The following is a 24,663-nucleotide window of genomic DNA, read 5'->3' on the forward strand; positions in this document are numbered from 1 at the left end:
ATCCATAACGTTTCTTAATCCAGTGCATCAGTGCATTGAAACTTAGAAAATCTAAGGATCTATTAAATGGCGTTGTGAACCTGATTTTATATTTTGCTACGAAAACTAGGTTTCATGTATTACAAAAAACATGAACGTTCAATAAACAAATGATCTTCAATAAAATCCATTTTATTTTCGAACCTCAGATCACATTTCCAACTTAAAATCAATAGCTAGATATAATTAAGAAAAAAGGCAAAAAAAATCTGCTCTTTTATGTAGCTCATAAAGGCAAATTTTGGATAAATCTGTTATTGGTATTCTTTTTTTTTTATTATTGATATGCGCTTCGCCATAATGTCGGCCTAATTAAGTTAGCCAGAGGGTTGTAGACGCTTATTCACAAACATGTTTCACCACATTCTAAACATGGGGCGTACAGTCAAGTTATGTTGCCTCTAAACATTAGAAACTATGAGGAATAGGGAAACATTATAAATATTCAGATCATTTTAAAATTTGCGGACTTGCAAACTGTTTTATCAATGGAATACAAGAAGGCACTATAGCTCTTGTAACAACCATTATAATGGGGGGGGGGGGGGTATGACCTTTATCTGGACTCCTGGATCGGGTGTTTTTTCAGGTCTGGATTTCGGGATTGACCCTAGCTTTCGGGATCCGGGAATTCTTTTTTTGAATTTCGGGAAGTCATTTATTTCAATTCGGGACCTCGGGATTTCGTGTTTTTTAGTCCGGTATTTCGGGATCAGGACCACTCCTACACTCCCCTAATTATATCCCTTAATTTTAAAAATCTGATAAAAATAAGATCGTGTGACATACTTCATATAAAGTTTATATGAGCTGAGACTCTGTTATTGTAGTCTCAGATATGTAATTAGGATTTGTATAGTTTACAAATCCTTGGTTATAGGGAAATAGTTTTAATCAAATATTAATATGTTCTATTTTTAACAAAAATAATAATACATGTTAAAATAAATTAACAACATGAGTTAATGAGGTTTTTTTTTAGATTTTAATCACGAAAATTATCAAGAAAACTAAGAAGAAGAAGAAGAAGAAGAAGAAGAAGAAGAAGAAGAAGAAGAAGAAGAAGAAAAAGAAAAAGAAGAAGAATTGACTAATGAAGTTTGTAAGTTATTTAGTCCAGAGACTTTATATGTCTCTATTTAGTCGAACTTGATCTATCTTGTAAACTGTCTATGTGATCCTGTATAATGATCGATCATGATCCACAAGGATAACTTATTCGGTCGTGTACGGAATACTTCGGGAAACTTCGGCGAGCCAATGACCCTGCTTCTCCAGTGTGGAGGTAGCATTCTCATAATTTATTTTGGCAAGGGAGATTGAGAATCTGTAAAAATATAATAAGCGATACAATAATATGCAGAAATAGAAATTCGATTGGTAGGCATAACTACAGTTTTCGTAAAGAGAAGCCTTTACTTCACATTTTGGTACTCGTTTTTGTTCTTACGATAGTGTTTCATCGCCATCAACTCCGACGAAATTCACGAAGCATGGCTTTTCCGTTTTCGGACTTTTCGTGTACATCTTTCGGAGAATGAAAGCTATTAACTGCGTCAATTTTCCCATATCTGTTATTTTAGATTAATTTAAACAAGGGTATTAACACAATGGGCAGACTGTTTTGTCTAATTATGCATTATAGACAGCCGTGTAAGCCTTTGGTTTTGCCTTTGTGTCAATATTAGTTACAATTATACTCTAACAGGTCATAGATAATTTATAACCCAAAGTGGTTATAAGAATATAAGTAATAGTCTATAAGTAAGTAAGTAAGTAAGTAAAACTTTATTTGGATTCGGCATATTGACAAACAATACAAACATAAGCTCTAATGAGCTTTTCACCGAATATAAAAACATATGCAATAACAAATAAAACAAGGCATGCAGCATGCAATAAATAATAAGAAGCAGCACCAAAAATTAACTCTAAGCAAATAGCATATACATGTATCTTGCAAAATACCAAAACATATATATGAAGCACTAAAATTTTTAAAAAATTTTCTGTTTAAAAATTAATTTTTAAATAATTTATCTAAAGACATGTTGAATAAACGATCAAACACAGGACATGAAATCTTGATCTGACTGATATATAATTACATGAATTAGGAGATCTATACAATGCAACTGTATTGTATTTTAAGCTCAGACAGCATCATTTGGTGATTTGATAGTCACAAATTAAGTTTAATGGTGATGCCTTCCAAGCTTAAAATTCAATATTGTTATCTCTATTCTAATAAAACTGTCAGACGTAAAAACACAAATTTATATAAAATTTGTGATACACCGTTTTTGCTGGCGCGAATATTTCATAGCATTAATTTGCATGTCTTAAAAGAGCATAATACATTTGTATATGTTCATAAATACAGACAAATCAGATGCAATGTAAAGAGATAGAAAAGTACATACTCAATCACAAAACATATTCAAGCAATACAACATAGATATCAACACATTTCACACAGGTATGTAATAAACAATAAAGTAAAGCACTGGTAGAAAAGCAAGCAAGCATAAGTAAAATAATACAACTTATTAGTTATAACTTAAGACAGCAAAATATTATATATGGACCATAATTTGCTATTGGGCTTGTTTACTATAACGATAGAAAAGTGATAAAAATGTGTATTACTGTAAGAAAAGTTGCAACTACATCTAAAGATGCCTTTATTTTTATCAACATACAAGTGTATGCTACTCTTCCCTAGAAAAAAAATTGAAATTAACAAATTTCAAAGATTATACGACTGTATTTTTGTGTCGTTTCTCGCGTTACTTTTCGCTTCCGAAGTGCATAACGCTGACTGATTTATAGATAATCGTCACCGGCAAATTCGTAACTTTTGCTTTCAAATAATAAAGAACATCAACCAATAAAAATAGTCAGAAGAAAATGCCGAGAACTATAAGTATTTCTGTAGCAGGTGTAAGAACACTAGCGTTACTTTGGTTTCCAATTTCGTAACGTAAATTTTAGATGATGTAATCTGCTTTGTTGTAATAGAATTCTTTATAACAATATGTAAATATGAACTCTCGCGAGATGTTCAAACAGGTAAATCAGAGATGATTTACATTCTAGTTTTGTTCTTCGTAATAATTAAGTTAGAAAATGACATTATCGTTATGCGTTACATTTCACACGAAACAGAAGTCCAGTTATTTCCTTTTTTTTATTAAAATTGTTTTTGTCGTGAAGTTCTAATCATTTCCGGTCATACGTGAAACATGTGACTAACATGTGATCACGCCCTTACGACCGGATATATGAAATACTAGGTCTAAACATTGTTTTTGTTTCCAACGGGATGTTAGCAAACATAATCTGTAGACTTGTTTCGTCTTGTTTAAGAAAGGAAAATACAATTTTCAAAGAGATTGCGCCGGGGGTCTATTATTTTTCCTATGTGCATAATGTTACGTACAATCTTGTGTGAATATATATTATAAATGCCCAATGACTTGACAAAATCGATTTCAGATTTGACAGACGTTATAACACACTTCGTTTCCAGATAACGATGTAAAGGGTCCTTGGAAAATTCAATCGACATTATGTCTCTTATCATTGTGCCATTGCTCGTTGGATTGATTTTGCTTCAGCAGTAAATATTACTGGATATTTTAGGTGAATAAAAATAATTTAATAAAAAATACATGTTAACATACCTTTTACACTTGGAATGTACAAAATTGGTATCACAATTTTTAATTTTTTTTTTTTTATTCATGTTCTGCAAACACTTTTCAGAAACGCAATAAACTTGTCAAAGGAGAAGTAAACTTTTACCATGCATGACTTGAAAGGAAGTACTTTATTGATTTTAGCCCACTAAAGTAGGTTAAAATGTGGAAACCATCAAATATCACATGGTGTCTATTTTAAAGATTTTAATTACAAGTTAAAAGTTTTTTTCTTTACTGGATTTAAAGAATTTTACATTGCCAATGATTTGGAATAAATTGTAAATAACTGGAATTTCAAAACCAAATATAAATACATTTTTTTGGCTAAAACATCAAGATACAACGATTATGGTATCCTGTATCAATGAAGAAAATATGGAAATTTCTGATTAAATTGTACTAATTATTTTCAAAACAAGCACATATTTAGGAGTTTTATAATACTGTTACATTTAAGATGGATTCTAAGAAAAAGTATACTGTTCAGATTATTTTAAGCAGATTTTGCAATAAAATAAAACTAAAAAAATGCTTTCGGTTTCTTATGGTTTCCTGTCGCTTTTAAAAAAAACGTTAATTTAACATTGAAAATAGATTTAAATATTAACATGAAGCAAGTTACACCAGTAATGGTGTTCATTTATGTCTTTTGAAATATATTGTGCAAAAAAAAGAAAATAAAGATTGGTTTCCTGTTTGGTTTCCTGTCACGTAAACGGTGAATCAAAATGTATTAATTTTTTCTTGAAAAACTCAGTTGTTCCATTAATACTATTCTGAACACCAACACAACCCACAGAATAAAAGTTAAAGTTTTAGAACTTATAAAAAAGGATACAAAAAGAAACCAAAGGCCGAATACCAAATTATGGTCCATATAGGGTTTGAAAATGAAAAGAAATAGATTAATTAAAAAGCCCCCAAAAGTGACTAGTGTAAAAGCATTCAAACGGGGAAAAAACAAGTCTAATCTATATAAAAAACAAGAAACACTTATGAACCAAATCAAGCATGTGGAAAAGATTAGTTTTATGGAATAAACGTTTCACAAATGATATCGGATATGTTCCTTAAGTCATAACTACAATCCCCTTCCCTTTCATGAATGTGACCTACCGAATTATACTATTTCCTGGATTTGTTATAACATAAGCAACACGACGGGTACCACATGTGGAGCAGGATTTGCTTACTCTTCCTGAGCACCTCAGATCACCCCTAGTTTTTGGTGGGGTTCGTGTTGCTTATTCTTTAGTTTTCTATGTTGTGTCATGTGTTCTATTGTTTGTATGTTTGTCTTTTCATTTTTAGCCAGGCATTGTCAGTTTATTTTCAATTTATAAGTTTGACTGTCCCTCTGGTATCTTTCATCCCTCTTTTTTTAGCTCTGAAGCAGCATGATATGTCATAACTTATATTAGGCCAAATTAAGATATTATGTTAGGTTCATGTTACACAAAATCAAAGTCTAATACCTAAATCTGACTCAGTATACTGGCATTTTTCCCCCCTGATTTTTATATTTAAAAAATGCATACTGACATGTACATGATGTACCTACCCTATTCTATAGTCTTGCTGCCTCTTAATCAAAGCTTTTTTCACCATACCTGGTTGTTTTATGTAGAGGTACATCAACTATGCATTTGTTCCTAAAATTATATGCCTTTTCTTTAATTATGTTAATGGTTATAAAATTATGTAAAAAATCCATATGGATTTATTTACAATTTTACTGTTCGAGTAAAACCTTATACGTTGTAAAAGCTTTTGTAGTTGTAAATAAATCTTAAGTATAAAAAAAAATGATGTGGTATGATTGTCAATGAGACAACTTTCCACAAGAGACCAAATGACACAGAAATAAACAGCCAGAGGTCACCATAGCTCCTTCAGCAATGAGCAAAGCCCATACCTAAATGCTCTTTATTGTATTTTTCTAAAAAAGATTTAGTGCCATGTTATTGTACAGTAGCTGAGATATGAAAGAATGAAGGATGAATGGTAAGTTTAGATAGTCTAGTATGTTTAGTTGTGCTGATTTTTAACAAATATATTAGATACATTTTGTATTGCAATACAGTTTAAAGACTATGGTTTCAACTAGAAGTTCCCCTCATCATCACACTAATTACCTATGCCTTTAGTTTAAAGGCTGTATTATGTGAATGTGTTGTTTTTTTTTGGCTGGAATTATTCTAGATTTGCCTACTACTCTTTGGAATGTCTTTGGATTTGAACCATGATATAAAGGATTTACTAACTTTTCCTAAGGGTTTAATACCTGATTCCAGAGAAGCATGAGGAGTGCCAGATTTATCATCAACACAGTTCTTTGTCCTATTTTTATTACACTTAGTTTTATTGTGAGATAACATTTTAATAGATCTAGTTTGAATGTACGTAGGCTTATCTTACTAAGGGAGCTACCATTTGATTTTTATGGGGGGGCTAAGATGAAAAATTTTGTCCTGCATTTTTTTTATCTGTAATCTCTGTCCTGCCTTTTTTTTTTATAGTTTATCCTGACTTTTTTTTACCTAAATTGTCGTCCTGACTTTTTTTTTTTGCAAGTGTCTCATCCTGCCTTTTTTTTTTACTCAAAACTCCTGTCCTGCCTATTTTTTCAAATTTCATCCTAGCCCCCCCATAAAAATCAAATGGTAGCTCCCTAAGTTTAAAAAGAAGATCATGGGGTAGACAGTCAAATGCTTTCTTTATGTGTCAATAATTAAATCAATATTACTCATCTACATACATTGTACATGTGCAAGTTTGAAAAGGATGTGCAATAAATATGTTTTATGTTCAAGTTAATAAAATGAATGCAATGCTTTGTTCTTGGCAGGCATTTACATGAAATTTTAACATTGAACAGATTTTCCTTTATTTATTGAATTCAGAGGTAAAGGAAGTATTTAAACCATTTAGGCATTATTGTAGTTTATAGGTTTCTTGTGTTTTACCTCTGCTGGTGGACTATCAGTCCCCCAGGGTATTATCAGCTCAGTAGTTAGTACTTCGGTACTGACATGATTTAACAAACTTTACTAAAATTGTCTGTTTGTAAATTTGTAAATTATTAAGAAACTAAGGTTTCAACTCCCTCAGGCAAAGTTGGCTTTAAATGAATTTGGCTATTTATTTTAGGTATTTTTGCCATATAGCTAGTCAACCGTTTCGGTACATATACATCTTCCGATTTCAAATGTTTGGCTCCGATTTCAAATGTTTGGCTTTGAGCGTTCCTGATGAAAGTAATCCAGAAAAACGCTTCAGACGCAAGAATTTATTAAACGTGTTGTTTTCAATTTTTTAAAGAACATTGTGTACATGTTAGAATATAAGTAAAAAGCAAAAAAAATAATATTGAGCCATACATATGATGGCATTATCAGTTTTGACTGAACACATCTTACAATTGAAGAAACAACTTTTGTTTTCCTTGACACAGTAAACTCAACAGCAAGAGATTTCAATTACTTCTTAAGATATTTTATGATACCTTCTTTGTCATGATTGTATGAAATTGAAAAACTGAAGAAGTAAATGAAGAAGGTAAGTTTTTAAAGGAGGCATTCCTGTTAACAATTTGTCTTTGATATTATTGTTCAATGTTTATGAATCATTGCATTGTACATGTCAGATATTTTTTTAAATAGTGATCAGGTGATTAGAAAAATTTAATTTTAAAGAAAAAAATAATATTGAAATTAGAGCATTTGCATATTTATGCCATATGGATCACACACAACAATAAGAAAACACTTGGATGCACTTTCAAATGAAATTGATTTTCTTTGTTTAAGTATGAAAGCTTTCTAGAATAAAATTAAGACTTCATTATTATCTTGACAATATTCACAGAAAACTTTTAACTTTGTTACATACTGATTTTGTTTTGTAGAGTTATTAGGTACATATAATAAAAGATTATTAAAGTGTCAAGAAAAGGGCTAGAAAGGACCGATTTAAATTCCTTCCAGATCATTTCATTTCCAAGCCTGTGTAAACCTATATCAAAGAAAACAGTGAATATGAATTTCTGAAGGAAACAGTGAAGAAAGTAAGTGACTGTGAATATTGAAGGTATCTCTGGTTCTCATATAATCTACTCTAAAAATGGTAACCTATGGGTAGGTCTATTAATTAACATGCATTTAAGCATACTACATGTAATGCAGTTGATGAAGTTTTATTTTGAACTGCCAAGGTAGCTCTATTGTTTTACATGCAACATGTGCATTTGTTAAAGATGTTGTTTTATTGTGAATTATCATTGAAAAGCTTCTTATTTTAGTTTAGAAAAAGATCAAGGGAATAATTATGCCCTCTCATCAAGGTATCCATAGAGGCCTTATGTTTTATTTAAAGAAAATGAAGGAAATTATTATACCCTTTCATCAGCGAGTCCAATGTTTTACTGATTTATTGTTGTTAATCTCAGTGGTCACTTTTTGAAAACCAAATTAATTACACCACAAAAGAACTAGAAAATTCAAAAAGCCCTTTGTTTGTGATTTAACTGAAATTTTTAAAGCTTGGTACATTGCTATCGTGTTATAGATTTAACCTAAGATTCTGCATGTTTTTACTAGCCATGTAACTGAAAAATGTTTTATAAAAAAAATATTAAATAAGTAACTTAATAATAAAAATGTTATTCTAAGTATTATAAAAAATGTACATTTTAATACATTCAGATTTTTTTGCTCTGCTTTTATCATATTTATGATAATGAAAATTGTACTGAAATCTAAAAACTAGCATTTTATATCATTATTTGTATGCATCACTTCATTATAAATTATTTCTCATGTAGATTGTTCAATAATGGCTTTAATTTCTGAAACTTTGAAATAGAAAGTCTTAAGTACAAATTAAATGTATCATAGCTATTAAAAGAAGTCTATCAGAGGCAATTACAGTTGTTTTACATGTCTTATTGTTTAACTAATACCTTTTCAGGAGTGTATATTTCTGAAGAAAGAAAAAAGATTTGTGATGCATTTATGGATTTGACAAAAATGGATGACTTGGAAAATGTGCAGATAAACTAAAGACAAAGCAGGAGAAGTTGATGAAATGTTTTAAATTGAAAAGATGTGGAAGGAATACTTCTGCAAAGATGTTTTATGGAATATTTACTACTGAGTAAATTAACAAAAATATGAAGGAATTGTTTTTGTCTTACAGCGTTCTCTTGGATGTTATTCCTGTGACTTTAGCAAAGCTATTGTTATAAGAACAACTTTATCCATATATCAGTGTATATACCCATGACGACAAAAGTAACAGCATCTATATAGGAGGAATGTTACACTAGTATAAGAAGACTAAGTTTGTGATTGTGAATTTCAGTGAAATAACTTAAAGTGGGATTCACAGAACTTTGGGTTTATCATGTTTAATAAAATTGTTGAAGCTCTTTATTTTTACATGTATAATGCCAATTTAAAGACATGTAAAGAACAATATAGATATATTCCAAAAAACTCCCCAAGTTTGTTTTTTTTTCTTTTTTACCAACAAATAAATATTCTTTATTCTTCAAATTGCTTGTTACATCTTTACTTCATTGTCCAAGCTTCAATAAAGTATCCCTGTGAAATACTTTCTGAGTATCCAGGAAAATACACAGAATATAATAAAATATAATAAAATATTATTATTTTTTTTCCATCAATTATATTAATCTTTTTAACTTTATGAAAAATACATTTTGAGATACTGTTTTGTTCTCATTCATAAACCTTCGTAAATCCTTTATAAACATAGCATACACATCTAAAAATTTCAGTCTTTGCTCGGATACATAATACGACTTGTAAATACAAAAACCTATAATTGTCAAGAAATAATTAAAACCGTTATACCCTTGATCTGATATTTTGTATCCAAATACTATATGTTTTGCTAATATCTTGTTTTGAAAATTCATTTTTGCTAAAAGATAATGTACTTTCTCCCAAAAAAATTTCAAAAATGAACATGTAATAAAGAAATGCAAATAATCTTCTTCTTTTGTTTTACAAAAATTGCATTTATTGTTCTCAGATATTTTCCACTTTAATAGTAGCTGCTTTGTAGGAATAATATATTGAAGCAGTTTCCCAAGTTATTAACATTTCATTTTTGCATTGAAAGTTTCTTTTTTCTAGGAATTATGTAGAATGATCCATTGAGAGTTCTCACTGAGATTTTTTCAGTTTTGCTAGGTGACTCATCATTTTTGTCATGGCAACTGACCAGGACTTTGTAAATGATCTTATGCCCTTATGGATCTTCAATATTTTCTGGTAAAATATCAAAGTAAGCTGACATATTATAATTTTTTTCTATTTGTTTGTAGCCAGTCAGGAAAATGATGAATCATTTAGTTCAAGACTATTGGAATCATCTTAATGGGAACCCCAGAAAATAATTTAAACCTCCAAACATTGATGTTTTTATAAAAACTTTGATCTATAAAAGCTTCAGGTCCTTTTGAAACCTATATAGTGAAAAAATGTTCTGATCAACTTAAATGCTTTAAATGATTTTAACAATTTTAAAATTGTGTAGAATAATTACAAAGTGATACAGATTTGCTATCAATGCTATTTTCTTAAAACATCTGCAAAACACATTTTTGCCAAAAGGGCTCTAAATTTAGATATATAGAATTACCTTTTATAAAAGCTTTTCAATTTATATTCACAAAGAAAGTTAAGTTTATGAATGATGTAAGGCCCTGATTTATAAGTTGATTTAGCAAATCACCTTTCTTTTTGTATGAGATGAGTCTTTAATACATAAATATTGCAATTTCAAATATTAAAAATTCTCTTTACCAGTATGATTGCATTGTTTTGTCTTCAGAACGATGGATTCTTTCCTTCTCGGGCATGCAGTCCAGAAAAATGGTCCGACATTGATACGAAATTTGAAAGAAGAAAATCAGCATTTTCCAGAGAATGTGGTTCATTATATATCAAAATACAGAGAAAAACCTCCAGGATTTGAGTAAGTGTAATTATTAAGGAAAAAGATTTATTGGAATACTGTATTAAAAATGCAATATTAAAACACTGCATTTGAAATGGCTCTTGAGAACAGGAGTCCAGTCAAAACTTCCCACCTTTCATCTACTCCTTTGCTGTATGTGTGGTAAAACTGTTGCTATCCTGTGTATGGATGGGTAATTTTGCATCTAACAAACATCAATCTCCACAATTATAAGCATTCTGTACCTTGATGAGATATTCACCTGTGTTCCAAATCTTGTAAAAACATGCAGGAATCATGGCCTGCAGCTGCAGATATAGAAAACACTTTTGATAATCTGACAGTATAATTAGATGAAGCGACGGCATATCCACATAATCTAGGTTACCTGCAAAAATACTAGCTCCCTCACAAAAGACAATAGTAAAATATCAAGTAAGAGGTATTAAATGTTTTGAAAGTATGATTGTAAGTTTATAACATGTATGAAAATAGGATAACATATGATTTTAATATGAAAATAAATTTGATGTTTAGGGATCCTGAACTGAAGGAGAGGATTTGCAGGTTTATATCAAAGAAAGCAGATTATCTTTTCATTACACCTTCAGAGAAAGAGGAAAAGGAAAGAAAGACTTCAGACTATGAAGGTAAAAAGTTACTTAATAGGAATATACGCTGTAAGAGTAAACAAATTCTAAGAGTTATATATATATATCTGTAGGTAATTAAAACAAAAGACTTGTCTAAGTAACGCCTCTGACTGCTGTTTAATTGTATTTTTTTGTTACAGTGTACGTAATGGTTAAGAATTTGTATAGTTGTAAAATTTGGTAAATAAACAACCTTTTATTTTTTCACAGATACATTTGCAAAGATGCCACCTTTGGAGACTTATATGGGTATCCCAGAAATGGAATGCAGGAAGAATTTCTTTAATGTAAGTTTCTAAGTTAAGGTATTTTGATACACATTTTTGTTGTTTTTTTGGCAAAAACACAATTTTTAATATATCTGCTTTCAAGAAAAAGGATTGGTTGGAACTTTTTTTTCTTTAACTACAAAATCAGGGAAAATGATGTCTCTTGAAGTCTGATCCTGATTTACACCACATCTAACCAAACATGCATGCATGATGAACCTTTTGTAAGTTTGAATGTTTCTGACAATATTTTCTCTCTATTCTGATCAATTTGATGACACATTTACTACTACACCTAATTCCATTCACAATTTATTTGACTTTTGTTGTTAATATCTTTATTATTTATATTTATAACTCATGTCATTTCAGAGTGTGGAGAAACATGACATAGTAATAGGTGTGGTTTCCTCTGTAATGGACAGTGGACTGGTCATCACCTTATTGTGTCTGGACAATGGCAAATCCAGGGATATTGACCAACTCAGAATATCTGTAAGTCAGCAATTAATATCTATATATAGACATTATTGCTTTAGCTCTTGCAGTTGCTGTGATAGATTTTTATATCTTTTTAATTTTATTAGAGAACTGATTTGTTTACATTAGTTTTATCTTGTGACATGTTTTAGCCTGACTTCAGAAATAATTGTGTGCATTTATAAATGCGATTTCAATTTTTGCAATACATGTATGGAGAAAAAAAATTCCGCAATACTAAAAACTTTGCAATAATTTTTTAATTTACAGTATATTGATGTATTAAATTGTATGTTTATTTTGTTAATCTAGGCTTTTTGTCCTGTAAAAGAATTACCAAAGTTATTTCCAAATCAAGATGCTATAGAAGGATTTCAAGTCAGAGATAAAGTTAGAGGTATGCTATGTATTTTGAATTTTTGTCGGATGTCCTTACCATTCAGGAACAATCACACAAATTTTATATTGACTTTGCATGTACATTACATTTCTTGTAAGCTGCATAGATACTGCAGATAAAATAGAACAAGAAAAAATAATTTTATGACTATTTTTTTGATTGAAAATGGAGTGAGCTATTTAGCAGGAGCTATTGCCATAGATTCACAGCTGTTGTCGGTTTATTATTTTCTTCATTAACATTGTTTGCAAATATTAGACCATTTGAAGACTAAACTTATCTATAGTTAGTGAAAAGATATGCATTAACAAGACTTGGAAAATCCAAACATATTTTATATTTCTTAAATTATAAATAGGGGAAATTCACTATATTAAATAATATTAGGAATACATTATGAATCATATGGACATAACCCTGACAAATTTGGGGGAAATTTATGGTCCTTTAAGTTGATTACATAGACATTGCTTTCATGTTTAAAAAAAAAATGTATGTCTAAATGGAATAAAAGAAAACTCCTTTAAACGAACCCTTATCTAATGAACCACTACAAACAAAAAATTAGAGAAAAGGTACACTTATGATCACTTTAAGGAATTCTGGTTGATGGCCACCCACAGACATAGCTTACCCCAAATTTTTTTTACTGTTAATCATTAGGGAAAATGTTAAAAAATTCTGTAGATTCTTCATTTATTTTTTCAGCTGTTGTTCTGAGTGTGAATCCTGAGACAGAAAAGCTGATAGTATCAATGGTGGAAAGATCTTTACCAGAACATCATTCAGATGTTAAATTGGTATGTATTATTTTAACATTCAAGCTATTTTTTTTATTAGTGATAAATCATAATAAGAATAGAGAGGACTAACTTTTGTCTCTTCAATATTTTAAGTTTTTAAATTATGTCGAATGATCGATCCCACTGACAAAATATTGCAGTCACATTAACTAAAATTAATCATTGAAATTAAACTCTTATTCTGCCTTATTTTATTGAAATTACAGTGGTGTCATTTCTTACCCAATTCATGGTCTTGGTTTCAGGGAAGTTTGTTTTTACAATTTCATATTTGTTTTTGTAGGCTTTGATTAATGAAGATGAGTTTCCTGTTCAGTATAGGTAAGTTTATCTTAAATAATTGGGTTTTCAGCCTACAGTCATATTCCAAGTGTTATAAGGGAATAGCTGGCTAGGATATTTAAACCATTACAAGTCTTTTTGGGATGATATATAATGGTATTGCTAACTGAGCAGAAAAACTAATGCAACTGATTTCACAAATAAATGTTACGAGAAAAATACTCTTTAAGTCATGAGCATTTTAATATAATTTACCATAAAGTTTTGTAAGAATTTTGGGAAAAGAGCCCAAGGTTTGAAAGTGCTGGTTGCTGTCATAAATATATATTTCATTTATAATAGCTATTTTTTTTATTCTCATGAAAGTCTTCTCATACAATTATAATTAAATTACATTTTGGAAATAGTTCTTACATTTCTTATCTTCATGTAAAGCACAGAATTATCTACTTAGTAGGTTAAGTAGTATACCAAAAAAATGTATATAATTCTCTTCCTGCTCAATCTTAATTAATCATTTTGTTCATTTCAAAAGCAGCAAAAATGAAATGAGACAAAGCTTGTCTCAATTTTAAGCAGCTTGTCTTTATAAATTTTAACATGTTACTAAAGTTTATTTGACTTTGACCCTTTTAAGGCTCTGTGTGTCATTATAAATGTTAACAAAGAAAAGTTTTACATACTGATCAACTAGGATTAATCTTGTCTTCATGCATGTCATCTATAAAAAGTTAGACAAATATCAATAAATACTATTAAAAAGGCCCATAATCAATTTTAAAAGTAGGGTTTGATCTAAATCTTTTATTTTTTTTTCTGTCATCTGAATCAATGACATTTGAATCAATTGTTTTCTGAAAATCAAATATTTTGTCCAGATGTTTCATTGATTAACCACATAAACAATTTTAACAGACAACATATGCATGTCTTGTTAGACAAAAATCAATTTATAGTATAGATCTTCACAACTGTCTTTGTTAATTATAAAATAAATGAAGGAATAAGACTAGGATTGGAGAAAGAAGTTAGTTTATAAATACTTTATTATGATGAATCAGTTCCATTACTATGAAGAATACACAGAGGAAATCAGTATTAGGCAAGTTCTATTCTAATAATTGAAAATTCATTTTATTACATTTTCTGAAAAACATGTTAATTCTTTTCCAGTTTCAACATATTTAGCTGTGATTAGTTATCATATTTTTCCTTAAAGGAGTAAAATAGGGTTTAAAAGGAAAAGACTTAAAAAAAAATTCCCCCATTAGCCCAAAGGACATTTCTTCCATTTGACATTTTTTAATGGCCCTGTCAATGAGGAGGGGGTATAAAGTGTAACCCCTGTTGGTAGATCTTTTCAAAATAGGTTTCCATTCTCTAACTTTAATTTGCCTCAAAAAAATAGTATGAACTTTTACACAATGCTTATTACCACAAAACACAAGTTTGAATTTAAAGTAGCATCACGTTTACAGTTCTAGAAAGTTTTGTCCCATGGGCAGATTCTCTATCATGTCTATTCATTTTTAATTTTTTTTTGAAAAAAAATGAAACTCACATTGGTTCCTACCTTTCAAATGATAGCCTCCATGGTAACTAAATATGGACAGATAGCAAGCATGTACCAATATTATTAGCTTTTAGTAGAAAGCTTTAAGAAGTAATGTTGTGTAGATTAATTGTTTGTCTTTAAACTTGCCTTTCTTAAGATTAAAAGGTGACAGAAGATTTGTATTAGTATTGAAACTTTTTATATTTTCAGGAGAAAGCTTCATATAAGAGGTCTAACATTTGATGAGCTGCTACATTCTATTCTGGGGTTCAATAATAGTGGCAACATTGGTATTATGTTGGAAACACTTGACCAGGAAGAAACATGTTCGTTAATGAGAGGACTAAATAGGTCTGTATATTTGTATGTTTACTTCATAATCTGAGGCACTGAATTAATAAACTGTTATTCTAGTTATATTATATATGATATTGAAGGGTCATCAATGTGGACATTCAGAAATTTTTGATAGGTAAATGCCTATTTTGAAATTGATGCACTTGATATATATGTGTTCCTTGGAGTTTTTCATATCTGTGAATCCCAAATATGGGAGTAAGAAGCTAGTGAAGGTTATCAGGAAAACAAGAATAATTAAAGCTTTAGATTTAGTTCCTAGATATCCATTATTGTTTCTATGGACTGATTTTTACCAGGATCATGACCTTTGACAATTTAGTTGTCTGTTTTCATTATGAAAGTCATATTTGGAAAGGAATAACTCATTTGATAATTGATTAATATATATTTTCTCAGCAGACTTGCAGATATAACAGCAATATAAGGATGAATCAATTTCATGTATAATGACATGTTTGTTGATGAAGGGGCTCTGTATTTTAAAGATGTACAAATCAGTTTCTCAGCTGGAAGGAACAATTTGAAGCTTTTTGACAAAAAAAAAGTGTTGAGAAAGCAATACTTAGGCCTAAAATAAAATATTGTTTGTTTCCCCAATCCCAACCGACCCTGCAAAAATGGTGCTACTCATAAAATTTTATTGTCAAAACTAAGTCAAATATTATTTTATTCAGTTCTGATTTTCAGGCTTGCTGGATCGTCCGATAATGTTCAAGCTTTTTGGAAAAATAAAATTATTTCCCTACCTACCTACGTATACCCACACCTGGCTCAGCAGGGTCGGGATTAGGGAAACAAACAATATATTAATCTAGGCCTTTAATATGTACTTGAAGGTGGAGTGCAACATACTTAGTCTTCAACAATGACAATTCTATCAAGCTACAAATAAGAGTCTTCAACAATGACAATTCTATCAAGCTACAAATAAGTTACTGAATTTTGATTAATATTGTAAGGGACATGTTCAGATTTTTCAGGAAGAAAAATTGCATGAGTTCTCCCTATTTAAGACATATATCAGGAAAATGACAGAAAATATACATGAAACTGCCAAATTTATGATCAATCAGTTTAATGTAAAATCCTATGAATGTTTACAGTTTTATAAATTAACAATATGTACATAAGACTGGTCTATAGGTGTAGACCAAAAACAAGGTTGACATTGAAATACGTATAAAAGAAGTTGGTATATATCATTGACTTATATAATAGAAACAAAAACAAAGTGGTAAATAACAAGATGTAGAAATAAAAAAATAGCACAATTTTACAAATGAAAAATTATATATTATACAATTTGACAATCTAATTAAAAACCGATCTCTCTCATCGCTCCTGTTTCTGATATGTCGCGTGGGAGATCTAACGAAACCCGCTTTGAGGTCACATGTGAGTGACCTCGTAGGTGTGTCTTTTCCGACCAATGAAATTGAATCTTCCACGATCTTGGAAGTTTAACGTAAGGCAAAGGGATGTAACTCATTTTATAAGACGAAATCGTCAGTCAAAATAATTCATAGACTTTTTTGATTGGCTTATTAATAGGTCGTCAACTCATTTGCATATCTTTATAAATTCATAACTTTTAGTTTACTCACATGTGACCTCAAAGCCGGTTTCATTAGATCTCCCACGCGACATATCAGAAACAGGAGCGATGAGAGATCGGTTTTTAATTAGATTGACAATTTGAATGAAAACTCACAGTTAGCATGGTTAGTGTAAGCAAGTTCTGGATACTTATCTAAATGTTTTCATCTGGGTTTTTATTTGGTTCCTTATAAAGATAATCCAGATATTCATGGAAATCTCACCAATGAAATTAAAAAAAAAAGATATTTGTATATAAACATCTAGATATAAAAAAAAAAATGCATATCTATCATGTCTATCTAGATGGTAATGTGAAACACTTTAAAGAATTGCTCAAACAATTTATTTTCAAGAATGAGGGACCAAATTTAATGCATTGCTAAGAACTACAATCTTTTTCAATAACTATAGTTAAATATCCTTGTGTTTTAGTGATGGTTGTAATGTTTAGGATTTACTGATATATGAAACAATTGCTGGGATTCAAGGATCCATTATGTAAATCATTATAACCATTTATACAATTATTTATTCACTGAGTTCAATTTTGATAAGTAAATTCATTTCAAATCAATGTCAATTTTGTAGAATAAATATCCCTGAGAAAGATATGGCAGAAAACTTAAGAAAATACCAGTCTCAAAAGATGGCTCATACAAGGTAGGAATGGCCAATCATCTAGATACAATACAATATATATCATTTGTAATTAATCTTATGTTATCCTAATAAAGGTGCTACTTATATCAAATAAGCAATAAGTAAAAAGAGAAAGATGCATAAGAAGGTAGGAGACTATTGTATTTAGCATTAGCAAGTATCAAACATATGAATTATGCAGAAAAAACAGGACATGATTATTTTATGATGCCAATGAAGCATATGGCAAAATCAGTATCAAAATAAGATTAAGAGAAAGGCAAGTTATCAAATGGCCCCTTATACAAAGAGACTACAAAGCTTAAAAGAAAAACAATTGTAAACCAGCAAGAAGACAATCTTGTTATATTAAGATTGAAAAATATATTTTAACATTTATTTTATTTACAGTGTTGCACAAGGAATTACGTACTTTAAAGCTGGGAAACAGCCTGAAGCTGTACAATGTTTTAATAAAGCATTAGATATTGACAAGACAAATGTTGAAGCATTGGTTGCCAGAGGAGCATTGTAAGTTAGCATGTAGTTAAAACTTATAAATTTTAATTCTTTTTTTCATTTGAATTCAACATATTAAATGTACAGTAATAGTGAAATTATGTAGATATCTTACAAGAATTTGGAACTTTCAGAAATTAGAAATCATTCATAATTTCAATATGTAGCATTTGTAAACATTTGAAGCTAGAGTTTTAGGAACAGACATTTTTTTATGAGAAAGTATATGATAGATACAAAGCCCCCCCTAAAAATAGCAAATACTATTTTTATTTTTGTTTCTTTCAGATATGCAAATAATGAAAGTTTTAACAGAGCCATTGATGACTTTGAAGCTGCCTTGAAGATTAATTCAGTACATGCAAATGCAAGAAAATATTTACATGATACTCTACTAGCCTATGGAAAATCGTAAGTTGTAATTAAGGTTTTATCCATGTTATTGAAAATTACTTTAAACATGCTTTTGGTTTCTTAATAAAAATTTGGTTCTGATAACAGTGGCAATAAAGACATACATGCAAGTAATTAGAAATGGTAGAAAGTGGTTAGCTTTTTAAAGTGAATACTTTTCCAGTCTTTTTTTTCTGTCAATGGTATTACATGTATAAAAATACATGTAAAAGAGGAAAGATTTTTAAGATCAAGATTCACATGAATTCACTACTGAATTTAGAATAACATTTTTTCTTTTTTTTCAGAAATGAGGACATAGAGAAGTATGAAGAGGCAGAGGAACTATATACTAAAGCCATGTCTTTGGATCAAGCATCTGTTGATGCAAGAGAAGCACTCAGATTTCTACATTACAGGAGGGTATGTTGCTGCTTGTGATGATAGAATCCACTGTAAATTTAGAAATATTCGTTGCATTTATTTTTGCGATTTTGTCATTTAAGACCAAAATGTGATTATTATCCCCCATCATTCTTATAAAAAAAATTAATGATGTGAGTTTAAGTTATTGCGATTAAAACCCTGTCACATTTTTTGCAATAATTTCTGAATTTACAGTATTAAATTTTTTTTAAACATAGAAATATTGATAATTACTGCAAGTTTTGAGAAAGTTAAACAACTTAATAAACAACTTACTAAATTAAAAGTGTTAGATAGTTTCTCATTGCACCATTTACAATTTTCTTTTCAGAGTCAAAGAAAACAAAAAGAAACCAGAAGAAAGTCTAGCCCAAAAGATGAAAGAAGGAACAAGTCTCCAGAAGGCTTTGAACAAACAGCCAAGACATTGAAGAAGTTGATTAAAGGAGAAGATAAAAGGCAAAGGTGAACATTTTCACTGATGAGTATAAGAATTGTGTGGTTTGGAAAAGACCAGCACTGTAAGAAATTTTTTAAACAAAAGGAGAGAAGATAAAAAAGGTGATCATTGAAATTAAGCTTTCACTTGTCTTATTTACTTGCAGATCACTAACACACACTGGCTGTATTGCTGTCTTTTTTATCACAAGGCATCTTATATTGACAGTTTTTAACCAAATAAAACTACAAAAATATTAAGAACATACTGATTTAACTTAAAAAAACAAATCATAAATCACAAATTGTGCTGATAAGAAATGGATAAAATCTGGGAAACTGACAGGTGCAATGACTTTTTCTTATCAGTAAATTTGGAAGAATATGTTTATGTACACACAATCCAAATGCTATTTTGATATCATTTTTTAGCATTAAAATTTTCTGTGTTTTATTAACCTTGGTTTTATATCTTATACATTATCTTAGAATATATGTTTTTAGAATTGTAAATACTTACGAAGATTCATTATTAAACCAATTTTCTTGTTTTCAAAACCAACATTTCGCAATTAAATAAAAAATTGTGATCCAAATGTATCAGCATTACATTGTACAAAATAAAATTACCACTTAGAATAGACGGTTAAACAAGCAAACAAAAAAAACCTTGAACTATTTGTCATATTTTAAATGCTTCCTGTTCCTTTGTCAAACTCAAATAATTTCATGTTCTAAGATGATTTGTTTGGTTTTAAAGTTCTATCTATAATGAATTTTGTTTCAATTCAGACATTGTTTTTACCAAAATTAGTCTTATTGATGATAAATGATTTTTATAATGATGAGATCTTGTTTAAACCCAATATGATCTGCTCATTATTTGTTAGATTGTTACCATTGGTTGTTCTTCAATTAGCTTGAAGAAATCAAAAATGCCTGAAGTAGGATATTTTTCTTGGATGAAAATAACAAAAAAACAAGAGGTTCATCATCACACAAGAGACCTGATGAACAATCCAGACAAGATAAATGTTATGATGAATATATGTTGTATATCATTTTAAAAGTATATCAGTTGGAGATTTCAAAAGAAAAAAAAAACCTCATGCAGTAGTTTTATGTATATTAAGTGTCTTTTTTCAAAAATTGTAATAAAATGTTTTAAAAATAAGATTATTATTATTAAATATACAACCTTTTAATACTATATATGTACGAAAATAGTAGTTCACTGAAAGTTATTTTTGAAATATTCATTTATATTTTCAGGAAAAAAAGGAGAATATCTAGAGATAGTTCTTCATCATCCACCTCATCATCAACCTCTTCATCAAATTCTTCAGAAAGCAGAAGTAGCAGAGAAAGGAAGAGGAAAGGTCATTCCAGAGAAAGAGACAGGACTCACAGAAACAGTAGTCCACCTGAGGGGAATGTGAACAGAGAACCAGTGCATGAACCAGAGGTTCAGCCACACCATGAGTATGGTATTGACCTACAGTCCTCATTCTTGTCAGGAGGTGGCCAATCTTTTTCTGACATGTTCAGATCTTCATCCCAGGAGAGTGATGTGGGACCAGCACAACCAATTCCTAATTCAATGCAGTATGGCACAAATCATCATATGTATGGTCATCCTCCACCTAACTGGATTGGTAACCCTGGAGCAGAACAAGTTCAGATGTATAGGTATAGCAGCCAGTTCACAAGTCAAGAGCAAATGCACCCAGGAGTTCCACCAACATATTATCAAAATCAACCAATGACAGAGGAGGGTTATAGTGGTCACCAAGGAAACAGCAGTAGGAGCCCAAGTAGAAGATCTGGAAGAAGTAGAAGTGACAGAAGAAGTAGATCTCGAAGCTTCGAAGGTAGTAGACGTAGATCATCCAGAAGTCCAAGTTATGAGAAAAATCAGCATTGGAGAAAAGATGACATGAGTCCAAGAAGGTCCAGATCTAGAAGCTTGAAATACGAGAGAGGAAGAAGTCCATTGCCCAAATATAGAGAAAGTACAGTTAACATGGAGAGAAGTCCTGATACCAGAAGAAATAACTCAAGGGGTGAAAGAAATATGTCAAATGTTCAAGGGAGAAGTCCTGATAACAGAAGAAATGTCTCCGGTGGCAAAAGAAATATGTCAAATGTTCGAAGGAGAAGTCCTGATAACAGAAGTAATGTCTCCAGGGGAGAAAGAAATATGTCAAATGTTCAAGGGAGAAGTCCTGATAACAGAAGAAATGTCTCCAGGGAAGAAAGAAATATGTCAAACCTTCATGAGAGAAGTCCTGATAACAGAAGAAATAACTCCAGGGATGAAAGAAATATGTCAAATATTCATGGTAATAGTCCTGATAACAGAAGGAGAAATGATTCAAGAGATGAAAGAAATATTCAGTATTTTCAGGATCAAAGTTACCAAGGAGGAAATAATGCAATGGATGGAAGGAATAGTCGGTATGAAAGTGATAAAAGTCCTGGGTACAGAAGAAGAAACAGTTCTCATGAAAGGCCATCAGAATATCAGGAGGGAAGACACGATATGAACCAAAGGCAAACATTGTGGAGTGGAAGTCCTAGCAACTTTGAAGGTTCAAGGAGAAATATCACTGATAATAGTGGCAAAAGTCCAACAGATATCAGGAATGTAAGAACAGACAGAAGTCCATCAGAATCAGGAGATTTTGAAAGAAGGAGTCCTGCAGAAACTTCAACCAGATTACAGACATGGAGTCCAAGAGACATTCAACAATATAGAAAAGAACAGCCAAATGATGAAAATTTTGAAAGAGAAATATCTTCAAGAAGATCATTTGAAAGGGAGCCAAAAGATAGGGCAGAAAACACTGAATTAAAGAAGGTACAGCAGTCAACAGTTCTTCAGAATCTACCAGAAGATGCATCAAAGAATGAAAATAGAAGTAAAATGAAACCAGGAAAGAAGAAGAAAGGGGGCACTGATGAAAAAGTAAAATCCAAAAAGAAAAGAAAAGAAATTGGTGACACTAAAAAGAAGGTGAAGAAAAAGTTAGCAAGCAATCAAGGTAAAACATCAGGAGAAATTATAGTGAAAGGAGACTCTGAAATGGACTATAGTGGCTCCTCAGCTGTAGGAGATATTCGTAGAGTTGTTCCCAAGGAGTCATCTAATGATCAGCCATACAGTAACCTTTTAATCAGAAAAGATGGTGGAGAAATAAAGAATCGCCCAAAGAAAAGAAAAGAACATGAGTTTGTCAATCAGCTTGTGAAATCAAAGTGGGATGATAGTCCCGGTGAAATGAGGAATTCACCATCAGTGAAACAATCTAGAGAAGATTTATACCAAGCATCTAACTATTCTAAACAAGATTATCATGCAAAAGAAAGAACTAGAAGAAGTAATTCAAGGGAGTTTGAAGGAATTCGAATTCACATTACAAATGACCAATTTGGAAAACAGACTGAAAAGAAAGAAGATGTTGGTGTTGTAGAAATGTTCCATATTAATGAACAACCAGTGATTGATAGTAGTAAAAGTACAAAGTCAGATTCAGATAGTAAGGCTTCAAAACCGAAAGGTGCAAGTAACATTAAATTACCTGAAACTAATAGTGAAAAGAAAGAAATAAAAAAAGAAGATCCTAAACCTATTGCATCAGGTGATAATAAAAGGTCTTACAGAAAGAGAAGTCTTTCTCCATCTCAAAAATCTAAGTCTAGATCCTTATCAAGACCAAAATCACGACACAGAACAAGATCTAGAACAAGGTCAAGATCAAGGAAACGATCAAGACATAGATCAAGATCAAGACCCCCACACAGGTCTAGGTCAAGACCTCCACGAAGGTCTAGGTCAAGACTCTCACGAAGGTCTAGATCAAGATCAAGAAAGCGGAATTCAAGATCTCCAAGAAGATCTTACAAGAGGTCTCCTCCGATGAGAAAACCTGGTAGAGGATTTGCAAAAACACGCCCAGTAATAATGGGTAGGAATAAATTTACAGACTCAAAATCACCCTCTATTTCACCAGGAAGAAAAGTGGCAGGTTTGAGAGCTAGCTCTAAATCTCCGAGGAGACAGAAATCATACAGTTCATATAGAGGTCGTGGTAGAGGAGGTAGTTATAGAGGTAGAGGGAGCTGGAAGTCATCAGGAAACAGACCTCACAGGTCTAGATCAAGATCTCGTTCAAAATCGCGCGGTCGTAGGTCACGTGAAAGAAGATCGAGGTCTCATAATAGAGGAGGTCATTTAAAAGATCGTGACCAAAAAAGCTCCAATTCCCAAGATGATGACAAACAAAAAAACAAAGGTAAATTTGATAGTAAAAAATTTGGTGAACTTGAAGACTTTTTGGATAAATTAAAAGAAAACAAAAAGAAACAATCCGAAACAAAGTGAATGTGAACAATGGATATGATGGAATTTTATAAATCAATTGTTGTGGTTGTAAATTGTATATATTAGAATAATACTGTATAAACTACAAAACTTATAATAGTGCCATTAGAATGGAAGCAATATAATCTGTTTCAAGACTTAATATAAGTAGATGAGATATAATTGCAATGAGACAACTATCCACCATAGTACAAATGATGAAAATATTAGCAGTTTTAGACTCAAGTACGACCTTCAATCCTCCCCACAATCTTGGACTAGTAATGTAAAAGCTCAACAAAGGAACAAACTTATCAAAGTGCAATAGCACTATGAAAAGCCTTAGGAGGATCACTAAGAAATATGAATGGGTAAACGATAAGTGTCCTTTTATAACAAGTACAAGATAGTTCACAATTCCCAAAATAATTTCATACTGAATAACATCAGTAAAACAAACATTTATTGTGTGAAAAAAATATTACAAGTATAAGAAGAAATTCATTGATCTACAGACACTTGATAATCAAACAAAGGTGGTGTCGTAAATCAGATTTCATTCATTATTCATAATGGTTAAAATTAAATTAAATTAAATGATTATTTATTGTATTAGAATCCAGAAGCATTGTCAATTTATGAGTAATTGCACGTTTTTGTCACCAAAACTTATTTCAATTTAAATATGTTGCAATCCAAAATTCACTATCAGCCTAAATAACTGTTGCAATCCTTATTCATATATAACCAGTAT

General features: G+C 30.7%; 1 protein-coding gene across 3 annotated transcripts; it reads left to right on the forward strand.

Moving 5' to 3' along the window:
• Positions 1-1,297: 1,297 nt before the first annotated feature.
• LOC139517726 (tetratricopeptide repeat protein 14 homolog) lies at positions 1,298-24,020 on the forward strand. 3 transcript variants are annotated; one of them, XM_071309088.1, is made up of 15 exons: positions 1,298-1,419; positions 10,605-10,748; positions 11,268-11,380; positions 11,594-11,670; positions 12,025-12,147; positions 12,445-12,529; positions 13,241-13,332; positions 13,619-13,656; positions 15,383-15,523; positions 17,720-17,791; positions 18,182-18,301; positions 18,578-18,700; positions 18,991-19,105; positions 19,440-19,573; positions 20,819-24,020. In XM_071309088.1, the coding sequence occupies exons 2-15, from the start codon at positions 10,609-10,611 to the stop codon at positions 23,928-23,930; spliced, it is 4,485 nt and encodes a 1,494-aa protein (XP_071165189.1). In that variant the 5' UTR covers positions 1,298-1,419; positions 10,605-10,608; the 3' UTR covers positions 23,931-24,020. The 3 variants fall into 3 exon arrangements, with proteins under 3 accessions (XP_071165189.1, XP_071165190.1, XP_071165192.1); XM_071309089.1 differs by lacking the exon at positions 1,298-1,419 and adding an exon at positions 6,521-7,809 and having other exon boundaries at positions 8,712-10,748; XM_071309091.1 differs by lacking the exons at positions 1,298-1,419; positions 10,605-10,748; positions 11,268-11,380; ... (3 more) ...; positions 13,241-13,332; positions 13,619-13,656 and adding an exon at positions 14,584-14,719.
• The last annotated feature ends 643 nt before the right edge of the window (positions 24,021-24,663 follow it).

The sequence above is a fragment of the Mytilus edulis genome, chromosome 3 (genome assembly GCF_963676685.1).
Source record: "Mytilus edulis chromosome 3, xbMytEdul2.2, whole genome shotgun sequence".
NCBI lineage: Eukaryota > Metazoa > Mollusca > Bivalvia > Mytilida > Mytilidae > Mytilus > Mytilus edulis.